At 46.3% G+C, this 23,823-nt stretch overlaps 1 protein-coding gene across 6 annotated transcripts in view; it reads left to right on the top strand.

The window, feature by feature from the left end:
* PNPLA1 (patatin like phospholipase domain containing 1) overlaps nucleotides 1–21,245 on the top strand; it is a 49,234-nt gene extending 27,989 nt beyond the window's left edge. For 3 of the 6 annotated variants that reach the window (XM_027057884.2, XM_053222890.1, XM_053222889.1), the window contains exons 4-10: nucleotides 760–969; nucleotides 3,059–3,119; nucleotides 10,911–11,468; nucleotides 14,094–14,172; nucleotides 15,754–15,876; nucleotides 18,974–19,100; nucleotides 19,853–21,245. In XM_027057884.2, the coding sequence (XP_026913685.2) occupies nucleotides 760–969; nucleotides 3,059–3,119; nucleotides 10,911–11,468; nucleotides 14,094–14,172; nucleotides 15,754–15,876; nucleotides 18,974–19,100; nucleotides 19,853–19,903 (1,209 nt within the window). In that variant the 3' untranslated portion in view covers nucleotides 19,904–21,245. Of the gene's footprint in view, nucleotides 1–759; nucleotides 970–3,058; nucleotides 3,120–10,910; nucleotides 11,469–14,093; nucleotides 14,173–14,720; nucleotides 14,801–15,753; nucleotides 15,877–18,973; nucleotides 19,101–19,852 lie in introns of those variants that run through there. The other 3 variants (XR_008298636.1, XR_008298635.1, XM_027057885.2) reach the window with 3 other exon arrangements.
* Nucleotides 21,246–23,823: the final 2,578 nt, after the last annotated feature.

The following is a 23,823-nucleotide window of genomic DNA, read 5'->3' as shown; positions in this document are numbered from 1 at the left end:
CTGCACCTCTAACCGGCTTTGGCTGATGCCAGTGCTGCGGGTCCAGGCCCCACACTCCGAGGAGGAGGGTCTAACTCATGCCCCCTTCTCATTTTATATAGAAAGAAAATAAGACCCAGGATTCAACTAGTAGATGGAGCACATATTACATGTCAGCTGGGTACTTCCCAGGCACCCCAGAGAGTTAGAGCCTCAGGATCCGTGGTCCTGTGTTCATAGTTGAGGAAACAGAAGCCCCAGGAGGGAAGGGAAGTGTGGTGGCTGGTGGCTAGGCCATGATCAGGGGTGCCCTGGAGAGTGCTGAGGATACCTGACCTAAAAGAGGGAGGCAGTGTGGACCCAAGGCAGTCTGGAGAGACCTGCACGGACCCACCTTGTGTTCACCTTCTCAAAAGGCCACGGGAGCAGGCTCCATTCCCAGGGCCCCCTTCAACAGTTGAGTGGTTCAGGTGGGGTAGCCTGGGAGGGGAGGTGTATGGAAAAGCATTTGCTCCTGCTCTATCCAGAGTATGGAAGGCCTTCTCCCCACAGAGGCCTGGGAGCCCCACCTCAGCACCACTGAGATGGCTGTGGGGACACAGTGTAGGGACAGAGCACCGGGCTGGGAGTTTGGGGGCCACCATGGACACACCACGCACCCACCTGGACCTGGGTCTCAAGGTTTGTCCCAAGGGACCCATTTCCTGGGTGTACTCCCTGGGTGGGGAAGAGGACCTCTGACCCCAGATGAGCATTTATCGCTCTTCCTGCCCCCCACAGCGCTACATCGATGGGGGCTTCACAGGCATGCAGCCCTGCTCCTTCTGGACCGACTCTATCACCATCTCTACCTTCAGCGGGCAGCAGGACATCTGCCCCCGGGACTGCCCCGCCATCTTCCACGACTTCCGCATGTTCAACTGCTCCTTCCAGTTCTCCCTGGAGAACATCGCCAGGATGACCCATGCCTTGTTCCCGCCAGACCTGCTGGTGAGAGGACAGACGTGGAAGGGAAGAGGACTGGGAGAGGGGGGCAGGGACTGGTGGTGAGGCCTGGGAGCCAATGGGGCCCACACAGCTCCACCTACGTCTCCTTAAACTTCCTTCTAAACCTGATTCCTGGCCTTGCCACGAACCAGCTATGTGAATGAGACCCCTAAGTGCTCCCAGTCTCAATTTTTTCCCCCCTGTAAAATGAGATATGTCAGAACTGCTGAGAGAAATGTCACCTGAGCATTTCCCCTCTGACATGTAATGTAGGCATCAGCCACGATGGCCCATGGGCCAAATCCAGCCAGTGTCTTGGTTTTTGTTTTTATTTTTAAATTTCCAAAACTGCTCTAAAAAAATAAAGTCTATTTTTTTTTTACTGTTTATTTATTTTTGAGAGAGAGAGAGAGAGAGCATGAGTGGAGTAGGGGTAGAGAGAGAGGGGGACAGAGGATCCAAAGTGGGCTCTATACTGACAGCAGAGAACCTGATACAGGGCTCAAACTCATGAACCGTGAGATCATGACCTGAGCCAAGCTGGATGCTTAACCAACTGAGCCACCAGGTGCCCCCAAAATAAAGTTTGTTTTAAAAAATTGTTTTTTTATCACTTACAGAATACATGTCTTTCTTCAGCACAGAAGTGCGATCCTAGAAGCAGGCATCAAGCTTTACTCATTTCTTTGACTATACTCACCGTGTCTACAAAGGGCATTGCTGATAGAAGGTTCTCAGTAATTGTTGTTTGAATGATAACTCCTCTAAGCCAGTTTTGTGACTTACAGTCTAATTATTATTTACAAAACTCACACTCAAAACCCTATCATGCTTAGCCAGGCTATGGGCACACAAGATATTTTATTAATCCGATTGATTCTTTGTCCTCCAACTGTTGCATTAGGAATTCTAGCATCTGCCTTATACTAGTTTATCCGTAAAGATTATGTCTACTTAGTTTCATAAAAGCAATCCACACATAGGCAGTTCAAGAAAGATGGAACAAATGCATTGTATTCATCAGAGCCTCTGGAACTCATGTTTCTGCTTACAATCAGAACTTCCATTCTCAAGGTGGCGTGGGTTTTATTCTGGCCTGTGAGCTCAGAATAGGCTTTCCATTTTTAGAGCGTTGTAAAGGAGAAGAGAAGGAAAAGAATAAGAGGAAGGAGAAAGAGGAGAGGAAGAGGAAGAAGAAGAACAGGACGGAACACAAGAAGAGGAGAAGGAGAGGAGGAGAAGGAGGAAGAAACAGAAGAAGCAGAAAAAGGAGGAGGGGGAGAGGGGGAAGAAGGAGAAGAAGAAGAAGAAGAAGAAGAAGAAGAAGAAGAAGAAGAAGAAAGAAGAAGAAGAAGAAGAAAGAAGAAGAAGAAAGAAGAAGAGGAAGAAGAAGAAAAAGAAGAAGAAGGAGGAGGAGGAAAGAGAAAGAAGAAGGAGGAGGAGGAGGGGAAGGAGGAAGAGGAGGGAGAGGGGGAAGCAGAAGAGCAGGAGGGAGGAGAAGGAGAAGAACAAGAAGAACGAGAACTAGAACATAAAGAACAACAAGAAGAGACAGAGACTATCTGTGGTTTCCAAGCCCAAAATATTTACTATCCGGCTCTTTATGAAAAGGCTTTGTGAACAATGTCATGTAATCCTCCAGCATCCTTTGCAGTAGATACTATTATTATTATTGTTATTATTATTATTCCCATTTTAAAGGTAAAGAAACTGAGGCTGTGAGAGGTTGTATCTACACAGCCAAGAAGTGGCAGCACTGGAATTTGAACCCAGTCTCCACACTCTGTTCTTCATATGGCCCAAATGCACCTTCTCTGGTTCTATTAGAAACATCTCACCCTCCTCTGCCCAGGGGAAGTTGATGATCAGCTGTAAATGGTTTCACAAACTAACGCACCGTCACTATGGACACATGATCAGGAACTGCTCCCCACTTCTTAGCAGATAGTGAGGGATGGGATGCTGGATGGGTACATTTTGAAAAGCTCATCAAATAAAGCTTAAGGCAATGAAAGTAGCTTCTTTGGGTGAAGGGACGTCGTCTGTCTCCATTGCTGCAGCCTTAGTTTTTTCTCCCGCTTTCCCTCCTCAGATCCTGCACAACTACTACTACCGAGGGTACGAAGATGCCGTTTCCTACTTGAGGAGGTTGAGTAAGTACCAAATGGGGCCCCAAGGAAGGGGTGGGTTGGGGGTGGGGCAAAGACAGGAAGGGCGGGGCAAAGACAGGAAGTAGAAGGGCTCAGTCGAGGAGGCTTCCCCTCCACCTTGTGAACTAGAGATGCCCTTGCCCAGGAGTTCCCGAAATGGGTACGGGGATCCGGTAGCTTGCATTGTCCGGGCCAGAAATTGGGATCTTCGTGGAAAAGTGCTTTTTAGGGTAACTGCGGGGTCAGTGGATAGGCTTTTGTACAGGCATGTTTCTGGATTTAAGAACCATGTTTAGGAAAACACATAGCTCGCATCTTCCTGGAGGGATTCCATTTTCGTGTCGTTTCATTTTATTCTCTTTCCAAGACAATCATATTGTTAATGTAGAACTAGAAATGACTAGTTTATATTTGTGTAAGACTCCAAGTGACTTATTGATCAACAAATGAGAGGGAAGAGCCTGTGCCCTGTGTTGGTTTAGCAAGTGTGGTTCCTACACTTGCACCTCCTCCGTGCGTTCTTGTGTGGAAGATTCCAATGGCGTGTATTACACACGCTAACTCCATGAAGACCATGGCAAACATCTTTGATAAAAGGAAAGAAACAAGGTTTTTTTCATACTTAGAATTGTGCCCATAGGACATATTTCCAGAAAAAAGGATTCCTGGATCAAAGGAAGTGTTTTTCCCCCCGCGTTGTCATATGGTCTTTGCGATTGTCTTTTTTGGCAATTGTGTGATATTTCATCGCAGTTGTGCAGCAAATTTTGATCATTCCTTTGAGTTTCCAAATGTTCACTATTATAGGGAATGCTGCGGTGAGCTTCTTGTGTATATACTTAAAAATATATATATTTTAGGAACAAGATTAAGGGATCGAACGTGGGTTTTTTTTTTCCGTAGGATGTGTTGACTTTTTTTCCTTCAAAGTTGCTTCCTGCTTTCCCAAGTTCCCCTTCTCCTGACTTTTTCCTTTCTCCTGGGTCCATTCTTCCCGCAAGGGGTAGGAGAAGCAAGAGAGAAGGATGGAGGTAACATGGGTTCTGGAGGCAAGGCCTGGGCCAGGATTCTCACTCCCCCCCTCCCCACCAGCTGTGTGAACTCAGAGAAATCACTTGCCTTCTCTGTCCCGATTCCTAATCTGTAAAGAGGGTTAAATCCTGATTCCTGACCCGTACTAACTGTGTGGCCTTGAGCAGGTAATTCATCTCCCAGCACCTCAGCTTCCTCATCTGTAGAAGGAGGCTGATCAGAATTTTATTCCTAGACACAGTCAATCCAGCCCACTGACCCTCTGACCTTGGAGACACCTCTTCTCAGCTCTCTGCAGGACAGGCTCCCCCTAGCCCTGACTCTTCTCTGACAACTTCCCCGCTCCGCATTTACATGGGTGACAGATGTGAGGACTGATTCCCAAGTGTCCAAAAGGAGGATCACCCAAGGGGTGGAGATGGGTCTCACCTACAGAGCCTCAGGAATAGGAGGGGCTGGCAAGGGCCTGGGGTCCTTCCCACCACCAGCTGGGGAGCCCCTTCACTCTTTCCTATGTGATGGCGTGTACTAGGGGACTTGGGGTTGGGGGATCCCCTGATCTGGGGCCGGGATTTTAGAGCAGATACCAGTCCCCTGCCTCAGGAGACCCGTCTACACCTCAGGTTGCAGCCTGGCTGCCTGTCTCTCCCCTAGAATTTCCTTCTCTTACTCTCAGGGAAAGCCCTGGGGAGAGTCATGAAGTGCCTTGCTGAGCATCTCTGGTTTCCCCCACTTCTCAGTAGCCCCTCTGCCAGCCTCTGGGAGGAACCCAGAGCCATCGCCCCCTCCCCCGGCCCCATCATTTACATGATGGTGTAAACGGCAGTCTCAAAGCCAAGGACAAGACTCAAATAGTAGCATTTCGGGCATCCGCTAAAGAATTAGGGCTGTGTGTGGAGCATGGCGGGTTTTCCCAGAGGTCCTGGAATCACTCCAAGTGGGAACAGGCACAACTCATAAGGAAGAAAATGCCTCGTGCCGGCTACGATTTCTGATTGCTCTTCCAATTTGCCAGTGTTGGCATGGCTTTGTCCTTGCGGCCTTCAGCTCCACCCCTACATCCTCTTGGGTGTGGTGGAGCTGGATTTTCCTCTCAGCACCAGATGCGAGCAAGAGGTATGACACATCCTGAGAAATCGTGGCTGGTGCCCAGAGCCACACTCTTAATTCCCACCTGCCATCTGGGAACAGAAAAATGGGAGTCCGCTCCAGCCTTCCGCCCTGCTGGTTTCTGGAGAGGGGGTCAGCTCTGGCAGCAAGCCACACCCTCGGTGTCACCCTCAATGCCTCCACCCGCCTCCTGGCATCCCCCTTTTCCGCCCTCCTAAGGACTCACATCCTCCTAATTATTCCTGCTGCCAGGAGAGCTTCCCTCTCCACCCTTGGCCTCCCCCAGCAGCAGCCTTCTGCCAAAGGGAAGGGCACTGCCTGCTGGTGTGCTTGAAAATCCACATTCCCCACACAGACGTGTGCATGTGGGCGTTGAGTGAGGTTGGAGCTCAGAGGATGCCCTGTCTAAAATATCCATCTGGCATCCGGGCGTGCCTGGCCAGGCTGACCGACTCCCTCCATCCGTCCTTTCCTTCTTTCCTTCTTCTCTTCTTCCCTTCCTCCCTCCCTCCCTTCCTTCTTGGCTTTCTTGCTTCTTTGGCACCATCCTCCCTCTCACAATTTAACTTCTGTCTCTCTCTCTCTCTTTCACACACACACACACTCGCACACGCACACACTTATGAAACCAGCACCACAGTCGAGAGAGTGAACCATCATCCATCATGCCCAAAGTTTCCTCCACCTCCTTTGTGACCCCTCCCTCCTCCCCCCACTTCCTGTCATTATACACATTCCCAGTATGGACTTACAGTATGGACTCTTTTTGGTCCGCATTCTTTCACTCAGTATAATTATTCTGAGATTCATCGTGTTATTGCATGTATAAATGGTTCATTCCTTTTTCCATTCCATTCCATTTATGAAGATACCACAGTTCGTTTATCCATTCCCCCATTCATGGACATTTAGGTCGTATCCAGTTTGGGGCTCTCATGAATAAAGCTGCTGCGAATACTCATGGAGTCTTAGCACAAACTCATGCTTTCATTTCTCTTGGGTTAATACCTAGGAGTGGAATGTCAAGGTGGTATGGTGAATGTACATTTAATTATAGAATTCTATATATGTATAACCAGGGTAAACACACATAGCATAGAATTTACTGTCTTAACCATTTGTAAGCGGACAGTCGAGTAGTGTTAAGTATATTCACATTGTACAACCCATCTCCAGAACTTTTTTGTCTTGCAAAACTGAAACTCTATATCATTGATCAACAACTCCTCATTTCTCCCTAGAAAGCCACCGTCCTATTTTCTACTTCTAGGAGAAGCCCTAGAAGCCACCGTCCTATTTTCTACTTCTAAGACTGACTACTTTAGATACCGCATGTCAATGGAGTCATACAGTATTTGTCTTTTTGTGACTGGTGTATTTCACTCTCATAATGTCCTCAAGGTTTATCCATCTTTACCTATCAATGAACAATTTGGATTGCTTCTTCCTCTTGGCTATTGTGAATAATGATGCAATGAACGTGGATGTGCAAATAATCTTCGAGATCCTGTTTTCAATTCTTTGGGACGTATACTGACTAAGGACATATACCCAGAATGTATGTTTAACTTTTTAAGAGACTGCCAAACTATTTTCTGAAGTGGCTGGACCATTTTACATCCCCACAGCAGCGTATGAGAGTTCCAGTGTCTCCAAATTATCACCAATGCTTGAAATGGTCAGTCTTTTTAGTTTGAGCCATTTGATTGGTTGTGTGGTGGTATCTTATTGTGATTTTAATTTGTATTTCCTTAATGACTAATGATGTTCAGAGTCTTTTCATGTGCTTATTTGCCATCTACATATCTTCTTTGTCGAAGTGTTCGATTCTGTTGGTCATTTCCCACTATTTAAGAATAGTTCTAGATTCACAGAAAAAATATGAAAATGGTATGGACAGCTTCCATATACTCCTCATTCCCTAGTATAATGTCTCACACCCATGAGATGGTACATGGAAAATTTGGTACATAGTATAGTGTAGTGTTTACAATTATTTCACTAATATTGATGTTATTATTAATTGAAGCTGTATATTCAGATTTCCTTCCTTTTTAACCTAATGTCTTTTTTCTGATCCAGGATCCCCTTCAGGAGACCACATCACATTCTGCCATGGTGTCTCCTTAGGTTCCTTGTATCCATGACACTCTCTCAGACTCTCCTTGTTTTATGTTTGTTTTTTATGTTTATTTTTGAGAGAGCACAAGCGGGGGAGGGGCAGAGAGAAGGACAGAGGATCTGAAGTGGGCTCTGTGCTGACAGCAGCAAGCTCGATGTAGGGCTTGAACACACGACCCGAGCTGTGAGATCATGACCTGAGCCCAAGTCAGACCCTCAACCGACTGGGCCACCCAAGTGCCCGACTCTTCTTGTTTTTAATGACCTTGGAAGATTTGAGTACTGGCCAGATATTTTGTGGAATGTTCCTTAGTTGGAGTTTGTCTGATGTTTTCCTCATGATTAGACTGGCGTTCTGGGTTCCAGAGAGGAAGACCACAGAGGCAAAGTGCCGTTGTCGCCACATTATATCGAGGGTACATACATGCTATCCCCATGGCATATCACCCATGATGTTGACCTTGCACTTGTCTGCAGTGGTGTTTATTGGGTTTCTCCACTGTGAAGTTGCTCTTTTCCCCCCTTTCTATACTGTGCTCTTTGGAAAGAAGTCACTATGCACAGCCCACACTTAAGGGGTGAGAGTTAGGCTTTACTTCCTTGAGGGCAGGGAATGAGGTCAGGGTATCTACATAAATCTCTCTGCTTGGAAGATTTGTCTCTTTTCCCCCATTTGTGTACTTCTTCAATCGCTTGTTTGTTTCAGTATGGACTCGTGGATACTTATTTTATACTTTGGGTTATTTTTCAATCTTACTTTATTTATTTTGCTACTCACATTGTTCCAGCTTTGGCCATTGGAAACTCTTTCAGTGGGCCCTTTTGCCCATCTAAAAATTGAATTGTTTTATTTAAAAGCTTTTATATATTCTTTTCTTAAAAAAGGAGAATGGATAATGATTTATTTCAATTGATACAAAAGTTAAAAATATACAGAATAATGTATATTTTTATAGTACATAAATTTGGAAAGTACAAAATTGTATAGAAATTATAAAACTCAAACTCAGGATAGGGTACGTAGGAAAGATAATGGGAACACAGAAAGCTTCTTCTATACCTGGAATAGTATATAGTTTTTGCTTTTTCATTTGGCAATAATTTAATAATTATTTAAATGTTTAAGAAATTAGGAGCACTTGGGTGGCTCAATCGGTTGAACGTCTGACTCTTGATTTCGGCTCAGGTCATGGTCCCAGGGAAATGCCCTTTATTAGAAACATGACTTTCAAATATTGTCTCTCAGTCTGTGATTTCTCTTTCCAATTCCTTAACAGTATTCTGAAAAGGAGTTTTTCATTTTGATAGGGCCCTTATTATTAATTTGCTTCCTTTATGAATCATGCTTTTGATGCCTTACCTAAGAACTCTTTGCCTTACTCAAGATCACAAAAATGTTTTCTGTTTCCTTCTAGAAGTTTTATGGCTTTTTGGCTTTTCATTTGTGTCTGTATTCCATCTTGAGTTAATTTTTGGATGTGGTTCAAGGTATAAAACAAAGTTCTTTTTTTTTTTTTTTTTTTTTGCATATGGACATCCAGTTCCTCCAGTATTGTTTACTGAAAAGACTACGCTTTCTCTAATGAAGTGACTTTGCACCTTTGAGTAAAGTCAGTTGTCTATATATGTCACGAGTCTAGTTCTAGACCGTCTGTTTTGTGCCATTGATCAATTTCTCTGTCTTTATGTCAATGTCATACTGTCTTGATCACTGCAGCTTTATAATAAATCTTGGTATCAGGTAGTCTTAGTTCTCCAACTTTGTTTTGTTTGGTTTTTTGTTTGTTTTTTCAAAGGTGTTTGGTATATTCCAGGTCCTTTCCAATCCCATATGAATTTTAGAACTAGCTTGTGGATGTCTACACAAAATACAGTCGTGCAGTACTTGTCTTGTCAAGCCATTCTCTCCTCCTCTGTAATCACCACCTCAAGACTACCCCTCTCCCTGATCCCCAGCAGAGGGATTTGTATCCAAACAACTTCACAGAAAAAAACCAAAGCCAACAGAGGGAAGTTCTCTCAACTTTGCACTACCGAATATACAGACTCACCCTTCTCTGTCTCCCTCTTTCCTCGAAAGTTAAAGGAAGCAACCCTCTTCTTGCCTAAAACCCACACCCTGCCTGTGCTCAGACCCCTTCACCATCTCAGGACTCTTGAGTTATCCATTATTCTATCTCTCTTTTATATATCGAACCCCCACCTCTCAACTGGATTCTTACCAGCAACTTTCTTTGGTCTACAGAAAGTCTACATCTTTCTTGCCTATTTTAGAAACTTGGCCTGGGTTCCGCCTTGCCCCCTCTCCTCGCTCAGTCCTGACTCCCTCTTGTTCTCACTGTGCTTTTCCTCCCTGGGCAATCCCTCCACAGCCACCAGCACAGCTGCAGTTACCATTCATAGATGAGGCTCCCAAAGGTATACCCTCACCCTCACCCCTTCTCTGAGATCCAAACCCATGTATCCAACTGCCCATTTGTCATCTCTCCTTGGACATCTTTAAGGCCCCCTAAAATCCACATGTCCCCAAACAACCTCATAACCTGTGCCTTCCTCACTGCTCCCCCGACCCATCCCCTCCATGGTCACCCTCTCAGCAACCAGCGTCCATCTGGCTGTGCAAACCAGCTACCTCCTCTCTTCCCTCAATCAATCCAGTGCCAGTTCTTATTTATTTTACCTCCAAAACAGAATCTTCTATCTCCTTCCAGGTGCAAGCCCTAAACACCTCTCCAGAGCAGCCTTACAGGTTTCCCTGGGTCCCCTAGGCCCTTCTCAGTGAGTCTTCATTCAGCAGCCACAGTGATCTCGCCAAAGCCAGAGGTAGTGCAGCATCGCCCCACCTATAAGTCTTTCATGGTCTCCATGGAAACCAAGGGCCCTCAACGTTGTCTACAAGCATGGTCTGGCCCCTGTGGCCTCCTCAGCCCTATCTCTCCCCACAGTGCCCCCACCCCAGTTCTAACCACACTAGCCTTTCAGGCGCTCCTCATGCCCCCTTGAACTTGTGGCATTTGTGTGTGCTGTTCCCCCTGTTGGAAATGCTCTTCCCCATCCATCCTGACCCCCACCTGGACCTTCACTCGCCCTTCAGATCCCAGCTCAAATATCACTTCCTCAGGGAAGTCCTCCTGATTAAGTCCTCCCTGCTTCCCTGTCTGCTAACATCATGTTTCACTCTTACCTAGAACTTGTCTTGGCTACAGCTTGAGATTATTTGGGGGGTCAATGCCTGCCCCCATGCTAGACTGCACACTCTAAGAAGTCGGGAACCATCACACTGTTTTTGTCCCCTTCATTCCTCAATGCCTGATATAATGCCTGGCACATATATAGATGCTCAATAAATACCCATTGAATAAGTGAATCAATCCACAACCAAGTAATATAAATTTGAGTAAGTAAAGAAAGGCCATTGAAAAGCACTAATCCTGCTCATGAAAATAATTTGGGAAATCCCTTTTTGCAAACACCATGCTGATGCCAGGGGTTAGAAATGCCACCTGTGACCCCATGCTGTTGTTTTCCTAGATGATGCTTATCTCAATTCTCCCTCCAAGAGAGTGATGTTCCCCCGAGTAGAAGTGTACTGCAATATAGAACTTGCCCTTGGCAATGAGTGCCCTGAAGGCAGCCAATCAAGCCTCCAGACAGAGGAGGAATGCATACAACTTCACGCACAGTGGGCTCCCAAAGAGGAGGGAAAGGACGGCCATGGTCCACTTGTGTTCTTGCCTGTGGAGAGACGTGAATCCACACATGAGCGTCCTGTAGAATCACCTGTTTCACCAGCTGGCTTTTCATTTGAGCAGTCACCTGCCACTGTACTGGCCTCATCACCATCACATTCTCCAGCTGACCTGATGCCTGCATCACTCCCAGCTGTGCTCTTAGCACTCAGCTCAACACCTGTCCAATCACAGCAGCAGGTACAAACGACTGGATCACCACCAAGATCCCCACCCTCCCAGTCATCTGTGTCACCCAGGCCACCAGCTGTAGTGACATCTCAAACATTGCCCCAATGTTCTCCTTCAGCGTCACCTACACAGCTACCCGTGGAAGACCTGGGCCCAGAACAGCCCCAAGGTATGGACCCTTCTGGCTTCTCACAGAAGAAGCCAGAAGTATTTCTTATGTCTGGAGCCCCTTGGCAAATGTGCGACAACATGGTAGCTGATAACCATTGCTTTAGAGGGGTGCAGTGGTGACGTGAGCAGTTAGCTTTAGAGGCTTTACCTGTTTTGAGGATAGGCCACCACAAGGGGACAGTGTTCTTGACATTTGTTCAGGTTTTTAGTCCAGTGATTTTCAAAGGTTGGTCAGAGGCTGTGACAGCAAACTCATCACCTGGGAACTTGTTAGCAATGCAAGTTCTCAGGCCCCACCACAGACCTACTGATTCAGGGAGTGGGACCCAGGTATCTATATTTTTTACAAGTCCTCCAGGGGGTTCTTTTGAGAACCATGTTTGAGAAGCACTGTACCAGAAGGTTTTTATTGTGATAGCCACTGTGCTGGGGGAGGGCTACTCAAAGAGTGCTTTGTGGACCAACGCTGGTCCCCAAACTATTTGTTACTAATTTACAATGAAATGAGCAGAGGTTGAAAGTAAGCATTTAGGACTATTTTTAGCAATAAATATTGTCAGGACATCCGAGAGCTTGGTCATTTTCCTACTGATTCATTGTATTTCACAAAAGTACTAGTTCCATTATGGATTGAAAAAAAAAAAAAGATTTTTAAAAACTGGTTCTTCACAACTAATATCTTCTACAGACAGCTTGAAAAGTACCGCTCTTGAGTCTTCAAAGATGAAGAATTTTCAGTTCCTCACTCAAGAAATCTCCCCTCCAGCAGAGGGGATGACAGAGATACCAGCCTCAAAAATACAGAAAAAATTAGTAACTGCTACATCACTAACAAAAATGGAGCGTGGGAGGTAGTCAAGTAGTCATAGAGATTAAGATCACTTCCAGGGCGCCTGGGTGGCTCAGCAAGTTAAGCATCTGACTTCAGCTCAGGTCATGATCTCGCAGTCAGTGAGTTCCAGCACGGCATCAGGCTCTGTGCTGACACCTCAGAGCCTGGAGCCTGCTTCAGATTCTGTGTCTCCCTCTCTCTCTGCCCCTCCCAACTCGTGCTCTGTCTCTCTTTCTCTCTTTCAAAAATGAATAAACATTTAAAATTTTTTTTTAAAAGATCACTTCTGTCTGAGGTAATTGATTAAGGAAATGCTTCTTGGAGGTGACAGGTGAGCTGAAATGAACAAGATTTTGATGATCATGGTTTGTGAGACAGGATGGGGCAGAGTAGAATGAGAAATTCAGATTTTGTTTATTCTAGATGTTCAGTTTCAGAGAAGGAAAGTGCAAGGAACATTCAGGATGAAGAAGATACCTGTTTGGCTACTGTGGATGGTCTGTGTGGGGGCAAAGGGAGAGGTCCCCAAATGATGGACTAAAGCCAGCTCATAGGGTCTCCATGGTCCATCCACCAAACTCCCATAGTTATTAGGGCAAACATTAGCACAGACTAGCATGACAGTTTCCTTCTTGGCGGATCTGCCCCAAATCAGGGGTACACTTTCTCTGGAATAGATTTGACCCTTTTAATCACAGTAAAATACCAGGACCTTAAAAGTAAGAAAATTGGCCAAAGTGTTTCACATGCTGTCTTACATGCTGTTAAATTAAATGCATTTGTTTTATGTTATTCACACCCATGTCCAAAGATAGCCATCTTCAGGTAGCCTGGGCAATCCTGGGCCCTGAGTTGGCATTCCTTGCTCATGCTGGGGGTAAATAGAGGGGACAGACAGTCCAGTGCTTCTGAACTATGGGCCATTTTATCCTCAGGAGACATTTGGCAATATTGGGAGACATCTTTGATTTTCAGCTAGTGGGTAACATCTGGTGTGTAGAGACCGAGGACGCTGCTGAACGTTCTACAGTGCAGAGCCTCATGATGAAGAAATATCTGGCCCTTACATTCAGTAGTGCTGTATAGTTATGGTCTTCAGCTGGGCCTCAGTAACGACAGCCTAGGCCATCTGTGGGAGATGGGCAGAAGGGAGCCTCTCAGAGGTTAGTGTGATCTGTCATTTAGTGGTGGCCATGTTGCTGTTAGGGGTGAAGGGGGTTGCAAAATGTCCCAGGAAAATCCATAAACACAGGAGCTGCAAATAGATTTGGGAAAGCCAGGGATATCCAACGAGACCCCAAATGGAAGAACTTCAAGTGGAGGAACTTAAATATAGTTTACATTATTTTTACTTATACATATTACAAAATTACACAGTCATCTTCATATATTATCTATCCCCATACTCACAGAAAATAGGAAAAGAGCTTTCTTAAGAACAATGGTCATGAAACTATTAATATTTTCTTTTCCATTAAAAAAGAAAAAAAGCTTTACACATAGCAGGTGATGGAAGGTTCAGGCCCCTACGGGGGATTTTCCTGAAAACTTGCCCTAACATGGTTGCTTTTTTGTGAGGGGATTGTTGATAACACTACACCAAAGGTCAGTATCCATCCTGTCACAAGATGCCACTGCCCTGGGTCTCCGTCAACATGAGTATTTGAGATTAAGAGAGATGTTTACTGTTTCTGGATACTCTTGCTTACTTCCTATTGTTATTTCAAAAATGACTAAATACTCCTCCCCGTCCACGCCTTACTCACGTCTGCTCGATTTTTGCTTTTGTAGCTCTCCTTGCCTCTTCAAGTCAGAAAGGTGCCATGCCTGTGGTTAACGTGAAGGAAGCCACCAACAAGCCCTATGCAATGTAAGTTTGCCTTCAACTGGGGACACATTCTTTCCTTTGGCCAAGGAACGGGGGGCCTAGCTAAGTGAATTTTTCCTTCTCTTTAGCTGCCCTAGGAACACTGGGATCCTTTTCCAGTTTGTATGATTACAGTCCACCCCTTTACACTTCTCTCTTCTTCAGTGGGGGCAATGAGTGGGAAATGAGCTATTTGTGCTCAATGTACCTTCTCCAAAAGCAGCAGGAGAATGTGCAGTCCCTCACTTCTTACTCTCTGGAGCCAGCTCAGTTCAAGAGAGCTAGCAGGCATGTTACATCCTACCCCGAGGTAGCCCCTGCACAATATGAATTGAGGGACTCTATCAAAGGCCTTCCTTAATCCAAATTACTTTCTATCAGCGTGGTAAGGGGGCTAATATTCCTATGTTGTAGATTGTCTCCAGAAAATCTTTTTTTATAATGCACATCAGTTGTCTGGGTTGTGTAATGTGTTCTCTGTTATTACCTTTGAGGTCATTCTGAGAGGGCCTGAGGATTGTTTTTGGTTTTTTTTTCTTTCTTTTTTTTAGGGACCACATTACCCAGTCTCCCTCGTTGGCTGCTTGCCAATTGGGCTGGCCATTGTCAGGCACCAGCAGGAGATCAGAGAGTGGGTCAAAGGGTATCTTTCCCCTCCCCTCCCCTAATCCCTCCTGCCCCGGGCAGCTCTGGCAGAGGCTGGGGTTCTCAGGGCCACAGTTGCAGGTATTGAGAGAGCAGGTCCTTCTGATGTTCCCACTCCATATCATATCAAATATATTAAAATATACCTGCTTCTCACATTAAGTATAATTTTCATTATGAGACTTTTGGGGGGCACCTGGGTGGCTCAGTCAGTTGAGCATTCGACTTCAGCTCAGGTCATGATCTCATGGTCCATGAGTTCAAGGCTTGCATCGGGCTCTCTGCTGTCAGCACAGGGCCTGCTTTGGATCCTCTGTCCCTCTCTCTCTCTCTCTCTGCCACTCCTTGATGTCTCTCTCTCTCTCTCTCTCAAAAATACATAAACATTTTTTTAAAAGACTTTTTTTTTTTCAACATTTATTTATTTTTGGGACAGAGAGAGACAGAGCATGAACGGGGGAGGGGCAGAGAGAGAGGGAGACACAGAATCGGAAACAGGCTCCAGGCTCTGAGCCATCAGCCCAGAGCCTGACGCGGGGCTCGAACTCACGGACCACGAGATCATGACCTGGCTGAAGTCGGATGCTTAACCGACTGCGCCACCCAGGCACCCCTAAAAGACTTTTTGAAAGAGTTTGCATAAATTTTAAAAATTTGTGCTTGGGCATAAACTATGCATTTTTGTTCACATGGTTTAAATTTTATTGCATTGACGTATAACTGTATAAAAGTTTGAGTTTCCATTGACTAGTTGGCATAATGTTACTTAAATAGTCATTGATTATAAAATAAATGTTTGCCGTGGAACTCTGGTGTTCAGCCAGGGTTAAAAACCATAGCATTGGTGTGTCTGTCTACCTTCTGAGCTGGAGCAGGGCCCTGATGGTGGGGAACACAGGACAGGTTATTAACAAACCATTTGCTTCATCTCTCACTCAGGGACAACCCTGCCGAAGACTCAAGTTGGATGAGCAAAATATTCAAGAACAAACAAAAGACAAATGGCACCAGAAAAGGCTTCCCAAGACATCCACGGTCCAAAAAACCAGGCAGCAAAGTGCAGTGAGTGTGGCTAATGTTTCTCAAATTCCCTGGGGAGGAAAAGCTTTGGGAACAGTCTGCAGGAAGATCACAAGGAGTAGGGAGGAGTCAGTAAGAGCAGGGGGTTAGGAGCTGGGCTTTGGAGTCTGACCCACCCAACAGAAAATCCCTGGTCTGCCACCATCTTACTCAGTGAGCATGCCTACCTAGGACAAGTGGTCTATCTGAGCCTCTATTTCCCAACCTGTAAAATAGGGATGATATTGTGAAGCTTTAATGAGGTCAACATGTAAAGTGCTTTGCTGCAGAATGCAAGATGTGTAATTAGCACTCAATAATTTAGTAGATATTAGGGTTATATGCAGAGGTTAGCTAACATCTCAATAGAACTCTACTTAAAAAACAAACTAGACAGTTGTGTGACCCTGTGACCCTCAACACGTAGAGATCCAAATTGTTGCCAAGCTACAGCTAAAAGCCCTAACCATTTTAGGCCTGCTTGGTATATATTTTTTAATTGTATTATATTGTCATTGATTCCATTAGTCAACCTTTATTGAGTACCTAATAGATACCAAGCACTCTACTTGTCTCTGGAGATAGCGAATGAATTAAACTCAATCCCCAACTTTTAAGAGTTTACCCCAAAATTGAACTTTGAGCTAAAGACAAGAACGAAGTCTTAATTTTTTACTGAGCCATAACATTTTTTAAAAGAGACATGCATATATACATATACACTTGCAAATGAAAAATGCTAGCTTTTGTGGGTTTTTTTAAAGTTTGTTTATTTTGAGACAGGGAGAGCACAAGTGGAGGAGGAACAGAGAGAGAAGGAGAGAGAATGCCAAGCAGGCTCTGCACTGTCAGTGCAGAGCCCAATGCAGGGCTCGATCCCATGGACCATGAGAACATGACCTGAGCTGATATCAAGAGTCAGATGCTTAACTGACTGAGCCACCCAAGTGCCCCGAAAAATACCAGTTTTAAACACAAATGAAGCCAGGAATCATCTACAACTATTTTACTGGATTATCAAAATATTCTCTGAATGGGACAGACCCACATTGTTATCTAATTCGCTTCAAGCCTCCATTGGTCAGAAAAATCCCCAAGTCATTTTAAGTGACATCCTTCCGTGTTGTTCCTGTCCCAGATGGGATCCCTGGGTAGGCAGAGAGATTATCAGATAGATGAAGGTCAAAAGCTCAGTCCGGCAGCAACAGGCCCACTTTGAGGTCTGGGCAGTTAGGTACTTGGTGGGTGGTGGGAAGCAGTATGGTGGGGAGGAGATTCTCAGAGCTGCTGCAGAAAGTGGGGCAGATGCATGTGTCACTTTCTGGATTAAAGGATGGGCGGGGAGGGTGCAGGACCCAGCAGGCCATTGGTGGTCCTTAGGGGTCATCGGTTTAGTGTGTCCTGGGATTAGTCTCACTCTGTTCCTTGGTCTTCAGCCTCCAGATTTCTTTGACTTTTGAGGGTCCATATCTCTGTCTCTAGCAGCTCAAGGTCAAGTTTGGTCATGAGAGCATAGGCAGGTCTGCTGTGGGGGTAGGGAAGCTTCCTCGGGGCTGGGAGTACCATCTGGAAGCCAGACCCAGACTTGGGTCCCTTCATTCCAGGGCCAGGCCTCTTCCTATACATTGGAGCAGTGGGAACTATGTAACTCAGCGAGCTCTACCTTGGCCGATAAACTTCTAGGATTCAAGTGCCTTTATAAAGCAGCAGCCTGTGATAAAAACAAACAAAACAACATTCACAGCTGTGGGAAATACTGTTGTCAGTAGGTCACACATTCCGTCTGTGTTGTTCCTTTATAGAACAGATTATGAAACCGCCCGGAAGCAATTTACCAATTGACGGTCTTAAGCAATTCCATGCAAATCCATACTCTGAGCTTCAAAGACCAGGGTAGGGGGTCAAAAAAAGATGCTCGAAAAGGTTAGGCATAGAGGAGGAGCAACCCAGAAAGAGAGGAAATCTACAATCACAAGTGACATTGTCACATCCATGGCCTAGTCCTGTGCAAACTCCTGATCCCCAACTGATATTCCTCCCAACAAACAGAAGAGAGGCTAGAATAAAAGCTATAGGGTAAGGGGCGCCTGGCTGGCTCAGTCAGTAGAGCATGTGATTCTTGATCTCAGGGTCTTGCGTTCAAGCCCCACGTTGGTCCTAGAGCCTACTTTAAAAAAATAAATAAATAAGTAAGTCAAAGTTACAAGGTAGATGTTCCATACGTTAATATCTCTCTCCTTCTCTCTCGCTCTCTCTCCTGTGTCTTTTAAATCAGATGTTCAAATTCATATTCTGGTGCTAATTGTATTAGTCAGTTATTGCTGCTACGATAATGCTATATAACAAGCAATCCCCCCCCCTCCACACTCTCAGTGGATTATAAAACAAACGTTTATTCTCCTCTTCCATAGTCCTGTGAGTTGGCTGGGATGATGCTGCTTAGGTTACCGGGAGTCTGGGGCATGGCTATGTATATGTATCAGCCTAGCTTTCCACTGCTAGCCTCGTCTCTCTTCCAGTAAGAGTTCAGTGGTCATCTGATTTGGGTTATGTAACTGGTCTCAAAGTGGCAAGATGGATTGAGAAATCCAGGGACTGCCTCCAGGCTACCAGTGGAAAAGGAAGAGGTCCCTCTTGCTCATTGCTGCTCACATCCTCTCAACTGCTACCCATTCTGTCAGACTCCTCCAATTTCTACCAGTAGAGAGCCGCTCCTTTGAGTTACTATGGAATTTCTCCCTATTCAAATGTGAATGTAATGATAATAGCTAAAACTTCCAGAGTAGTTATTATGTTCCAGGCATTGTGGCACCGAGAGGGTAAGCAACATGTCCAAAGTCACACAGTAGGTAGGTGGCAGAGCCAGGATCCGAGTCATCTGTCACCAGTGTCTTGGTGTTGATCACTGAGGGGCAGAAGGAGCACTGGAGTGAATCGGAAGTCACGGGGCCTAGTCCTAGTGCCTCCGTTTCCTCGAGAGGGCAAATGATTGGCCAGGGTCACACAGCACATGGAAGGGGCCTTGAAACTCAGGTCTTTGCAGAGCCCCCTTTTTGTCTCACTTCTCCTCACATGTGCTTTCTTGGCTTCTCACATCCAGGTCTGCTCCCTGCCCACTCGACTTCTCTCTGCTCTCCACGTCCGAGACAGTTTGGGTCACCTACAGGCCTCATCCCAGATCCAGGAATACAGCTACAGGCCGGATCCAGGAATACAGCTGCCCTGAGGTGTGGAACTGCCCAGGGTGACCCTGGAAGCCAGGCACTGCCTGCTCTGTCCTGGGATGCTGTCTGCCCAGTTTCCTTTCTGACCCCAGACTATGGCCTCTTCCTGGCCATAGTCAAGGCCAACACTAGCCCATATATTGCCTTGTGCACTGAGAAAACAGTACCCTTTCCTGGAGAACTTGATTTCCAGCTCCTGGAAGATTGTGATAATATACTGGTTTTGTTAAAACGGTTGACTGCCGCCTGCTAGAAATCTGTACGAATGACATACAAAGGTACAGAACTGTACAAATAACATGCAGAAAACTGTACAAATAAGCCACAGCATGAATACGTCCGCGAAATGCTTACCCTTTGTCTTAGCAGTGTCTCCTTGTACAGTGTGCAGTCTGCACGACTGAACTCAGCGCTCTGGAGGCCACTCCACTTCTTTCCCCTTCCTGCAAAACCAAATACTAACCAGACTTTTGTAAATCAAATGATGTTTCAAACACTATTAAGTCCTGCTCTGTCAGTGGAATTCTCCATTTGCAAAAGACCCGTGTAATTATAAAGCGGGATCTGATAGCTGATTTCTGGTATAAATTGAGATTTCCGATTTCTATGCATCCAGTTGGCTATCTTGGGGCCTGGCTACTTGCTTGGGGCTGCCTGAGGCATTTGAAACTGTGAAGGATGTTCTCAGCGGAAATAAGGGGAGGAAGGTCCTAGATGAGGGACTTAGAAATGATGAGTCTCTGTCCTTTTTCTAGGAAACTGTGAGCCGAGAGAGAAAACTTGAGCTGGAATGGGAGAGAACCTGATGACCCCACGGTAGAGCCTTCTCCCCAAGGCTCTCAGATGCAGTCCCCTCACCCTATGCCTTCTGGGGACCAGGTGTTACCCACTACCAAGCCTGTTGGTGTGGAGAGTCCTGATTCCCCTGGGCGAGCACTTCCTTGTCTAAACATCCTCCCGGCCCCGGCCTGACTTCGCTTCTTTGAGACGGGGCCGTGTCAGACCCCGGCCCCCCAGAATCTAGTCTACAGGGCCAAACCCTTGGGGATCGAGCGGTACTGAGCCACGGACGCACTTTCCTCTTTCCCATCAAGAGATCAGGCTCTTTTGCTTTGCTTTGTTTTCTTTTTAATTCTCTCACTGTCCCAAAGGCTTGACTTAGAACCACCGGACTCTGCCTCAGCTGCTCCCTGGAATCACTCGTGGAGCTGATCCAGCACGAGGTCATGATAAGCTCCCCAGGGCTTGTGTGGTGTGGCTGTGTGAGCCAGCCATCCTGGACTTCCCTGAGTCCTGGTGTGGTTGTGGAGGACACAGAGGCCAAACGTCCCTTCCCCTCCCATCCCCCAGCATGAGGACAACACGAGGGCAGACCCTGTCTGCTGTTCACACCTCAGTTAAAATGTTCCACAACAAAGACTTCAGCCTCAATTTTTCCAACCCAGCCAGAAAAAAATTAGCCCCGCTGCTCACTGGAGTGTGGATAGCTTCCAGCCCCAGCCAGGCCCAGTAAGGAAGCCTGGGCTGCCCACGGCCTCAGGTGTATTTGCTTTGCAAATCCTGGAATGCAAACCCCAGAGGACTGGGTGGAAGACAGCCCTGAGCTTGGTTGGGGCCTCTGGAGGATGCATGCAAATTTTAGCCATGGAGGGCAGGGGGCTGTGGCAAGAGGGCCTGGAGGAGCCTACATCTAACAGGACCACGCCAGGGAGCAGGCGTCCACACAAGCTCCCTTTAGAACATTCTGCCAGGAAGAATCTAACTGTATCTTTGAGAAGCTGAGAAGAATCAAATCTCAGGTGTTCTTGCACCCTCTTCCTACTCCAGGTCTGTGGCTCAGACCAGTCAAGGGGAGCGCCCTGGGGACCATGTGGGGGCAGAGAGACAAGTCCCCTAGCCTCTCCCCCAGGAGTGGTCTTGTGGTTTGCAGGCGGGCGCGGCCAGAGCCCTTGAGACCTGTGAACCAGGGGAGGGGGGGGTTTCAGGCTCGCACAACTTGGGAATGCTTATGCCCTGCTGTGCAAGGGGGAACTGAACGTGACCTTAACTGTTGTTTTACCTGAAAGCCTGTATTCAGAGCCCAGATGCCCTTCTGTTAGAGTCAGGTTACAGTTAGAATCAATACATTCCTGTGTATATTTCCCTTCATTTTTCGTATGTCCTTTTTCCCCATTAGGAGGCAATTAAGAGAATTGTTCTTGCATTGGTTTCAGGGCCGCTGGATAAAATACAGGACATCTTGTTCAATTTGGATTTCAGAGAAACAATGAATAGTTAGCATGAGTATGGCCCCAGTATTGCTATTATTTGTTGTGTATCTGAAATTCAAATTTAACTAGGCCACCCATATTTTTATTTGCTAAATTTGGCAACTCCAATTACTTCCTTTCTCCTTATCTTTCTTTTTTTTTTATGCCAATACTAGTGGATTGGTTTTTGATGTGTCAGTCACTGTGGTTCGAAATTGGAGGTCTCACTGGTGTGGAGGTCAAGGGCAGAGCACACTCTGGTCTTCCAAACAAGCACGTCCAAATGACCCCTGAGGCTCTGCCCTCCCTGTAGCTCAGCTAACATCCCGAACTCAACCAGGTCTTGGCTGACCCCATTATCTCTGACTCACTGAGCCTCCTGACTTCTCAGGGTCAGAAATTAGGTTAATTAAAAGTCCTGATGTCACCCACCTTTTGAAAGCGATTCGAAGCAGCAGGGTGTCCCATGCACCTCGATGCTCTTGAAAGCCTCTGTGGTGTGAGTGGAGGGAGCCCCACCCTCACACAATGGTGTTCCACGCTCCTACATTCCTACTGGCACGAGATTCCCATAGCTAGCGAGGTCCACGAGCATCCCAAGGGCAGGGGTCGTGCCTTCTGCGTTTGTTTATTCCATAGAGCTAGATCAGACCTGGCACATAGTAAATGCTCAATAAGTACTGGTTGGGAAAAAAACCCTAATGGATTAGACAACAAGGAGAGGCACTAAAACAGGGGTTCTGGGAGCTGGGTCCTGGCCTGGTTCTGTCTGGAGGTGGTTACGTGACCTGGCACGAGGCACCTGCCCCTTCTAAGCTTTTTTCATCTATGAAGTGAGGCACTGCCCTCTTCTGCCCTCCTCAGAGCATGACAGTGAGGCTTCAAGAGTTGGAAGCGGAAAGTGGTTTGGAAAGAAGACAAGCTATGCACACCAGAGGGTCGCCCTCCCCGGGCAGCCCCTGGAAAGACTCCTGTGTTATCTGAGAGAGGGGAAAGGAGGCCTTCGATGCCTTCCAGCAGAGACCACATTCTCTGGGCCAAAAGGCAGACACTGTATTCTGTCCATTTTTACCCTGGTTCTGAATGGCCAAAATTAGGGACTTAGTAAAACAGACGGTGTAGAATTGAGACTGGCCCAGATTTTCCTGGACATATAATTAACTGTCATCCTAAGGGTCCCAGAGTTGTAGGATGTCAGGTCCAGAGGGCAAGTATCATGTCCCTGACGTCCCTCAGCCTGTGGGGAGCTGGACTAAAACCCAGGTCTCCTGATGCCCAGGGCACTTCATTACTGTCTTAGCAAGTTGGCGCTCAAGGACGGGACACCTGGGGAGCAACCAGAGAGGGCCCCCAGGCGGGGACAAGGGGGCTGACCCTCACAGCCTTGCAGGCACCAGACTGGCCTAGTTGTGGCGGGTGGGCTCCCATCTTGCCACCACTGTGAATAATCCAGATGAGACCTTTGTGCAAGTCAATTTCTTTATTTGCTTAAATAACACAGTACAAAAATGAGACTCAGATGCCAGCATCGGGAACTCATACCAAATAGTCATGTAGCTTAAAGAACATCATTCTAAATAAGAAACAATGTACAGAAGGTTCCTGACCCTCATGTCAGATCTGGTTCTGATCCTTCACATTTGGGGGCTGTGTTCTTGAACACTGTCTAAACGAAATCCATAAATAGCTCACCTCTCCCCCACCTCCTTAGAAGCAGCAATAAAAGAAAATGACTTTCCGGAATATGCTTGGTTGAACTTCCTAAAACTTTGCCTCAGGTTTGAGGCCAGTCCCATCTGAGTGCCCAAGGCCTCTCTGCCCTAGGTTTCACCCCTCTCCCCAGCCTTACCCCACAGTGATCAGTGAATGTTCAATATAGCAATAGAGTATCTACCAAGGGTAACAACAGTGAGTCCATATTTTAACACCCTCTCCCCTATGACCGTATGTTCCAGGCAGTGTCCAAGGGCTATGTGCATAGCCCTGTTGGGCATGCATGTACATAATGGACATGTGGCAAATTGCCCATGTGAGCAAGCTGTTCAAACTATTCAGCTTTGTAGAAGGCAGAGCCTCTAACAGCCCACACTTCACCTTTGTGCAAAAATAAAAAGGAGCCCTTTCTCAAGACATTTTATTGCCATCAGGTAGAAACCTGTTATCATAAATCTACAAATCTACAATGTCTAGGAAGTGAATAGCACTTCCTGGGGTATGGTGTTCTTGAGCAGTGCACGTCCGTGCAACCATCCATGGCAATCCACCTTAAAGTCTTCCCTCATTTCCTGAAAACTACCCAGATCATAACTATAATAACACCATACATGGACAAGTCACTATGTAATTTTCAGAACTCTTCACATTCATCTTCTCACTGACTCTTGGCAAGGCATGATATGGGAGAGGTGCAAGGCATCAGCTTCACTTCTCTGAACAAAGAATTCTGGGACACAGGGTTGGAAGGATTCTGAGAGGCC

This window comes from Acinonyx jubatus, chromosome B2 (assembly GCF_027475565.1).
Source record: "Acinonyx jubatus isolate Ajub_Pintada_27869175 chromosome B2, VMU_Ajub_asm_v1.0, whole genome shotgun sequence".
Taxonomy (NCBI): Eukaryota; Metazoa; Chordata; class Mammalia; order Carnivora; family Felidae; genus Acinonyx; species Acinonyx jubatus.
This window is presented reverse-complemented; position numbering and strand designations above follow the sequence as displayed.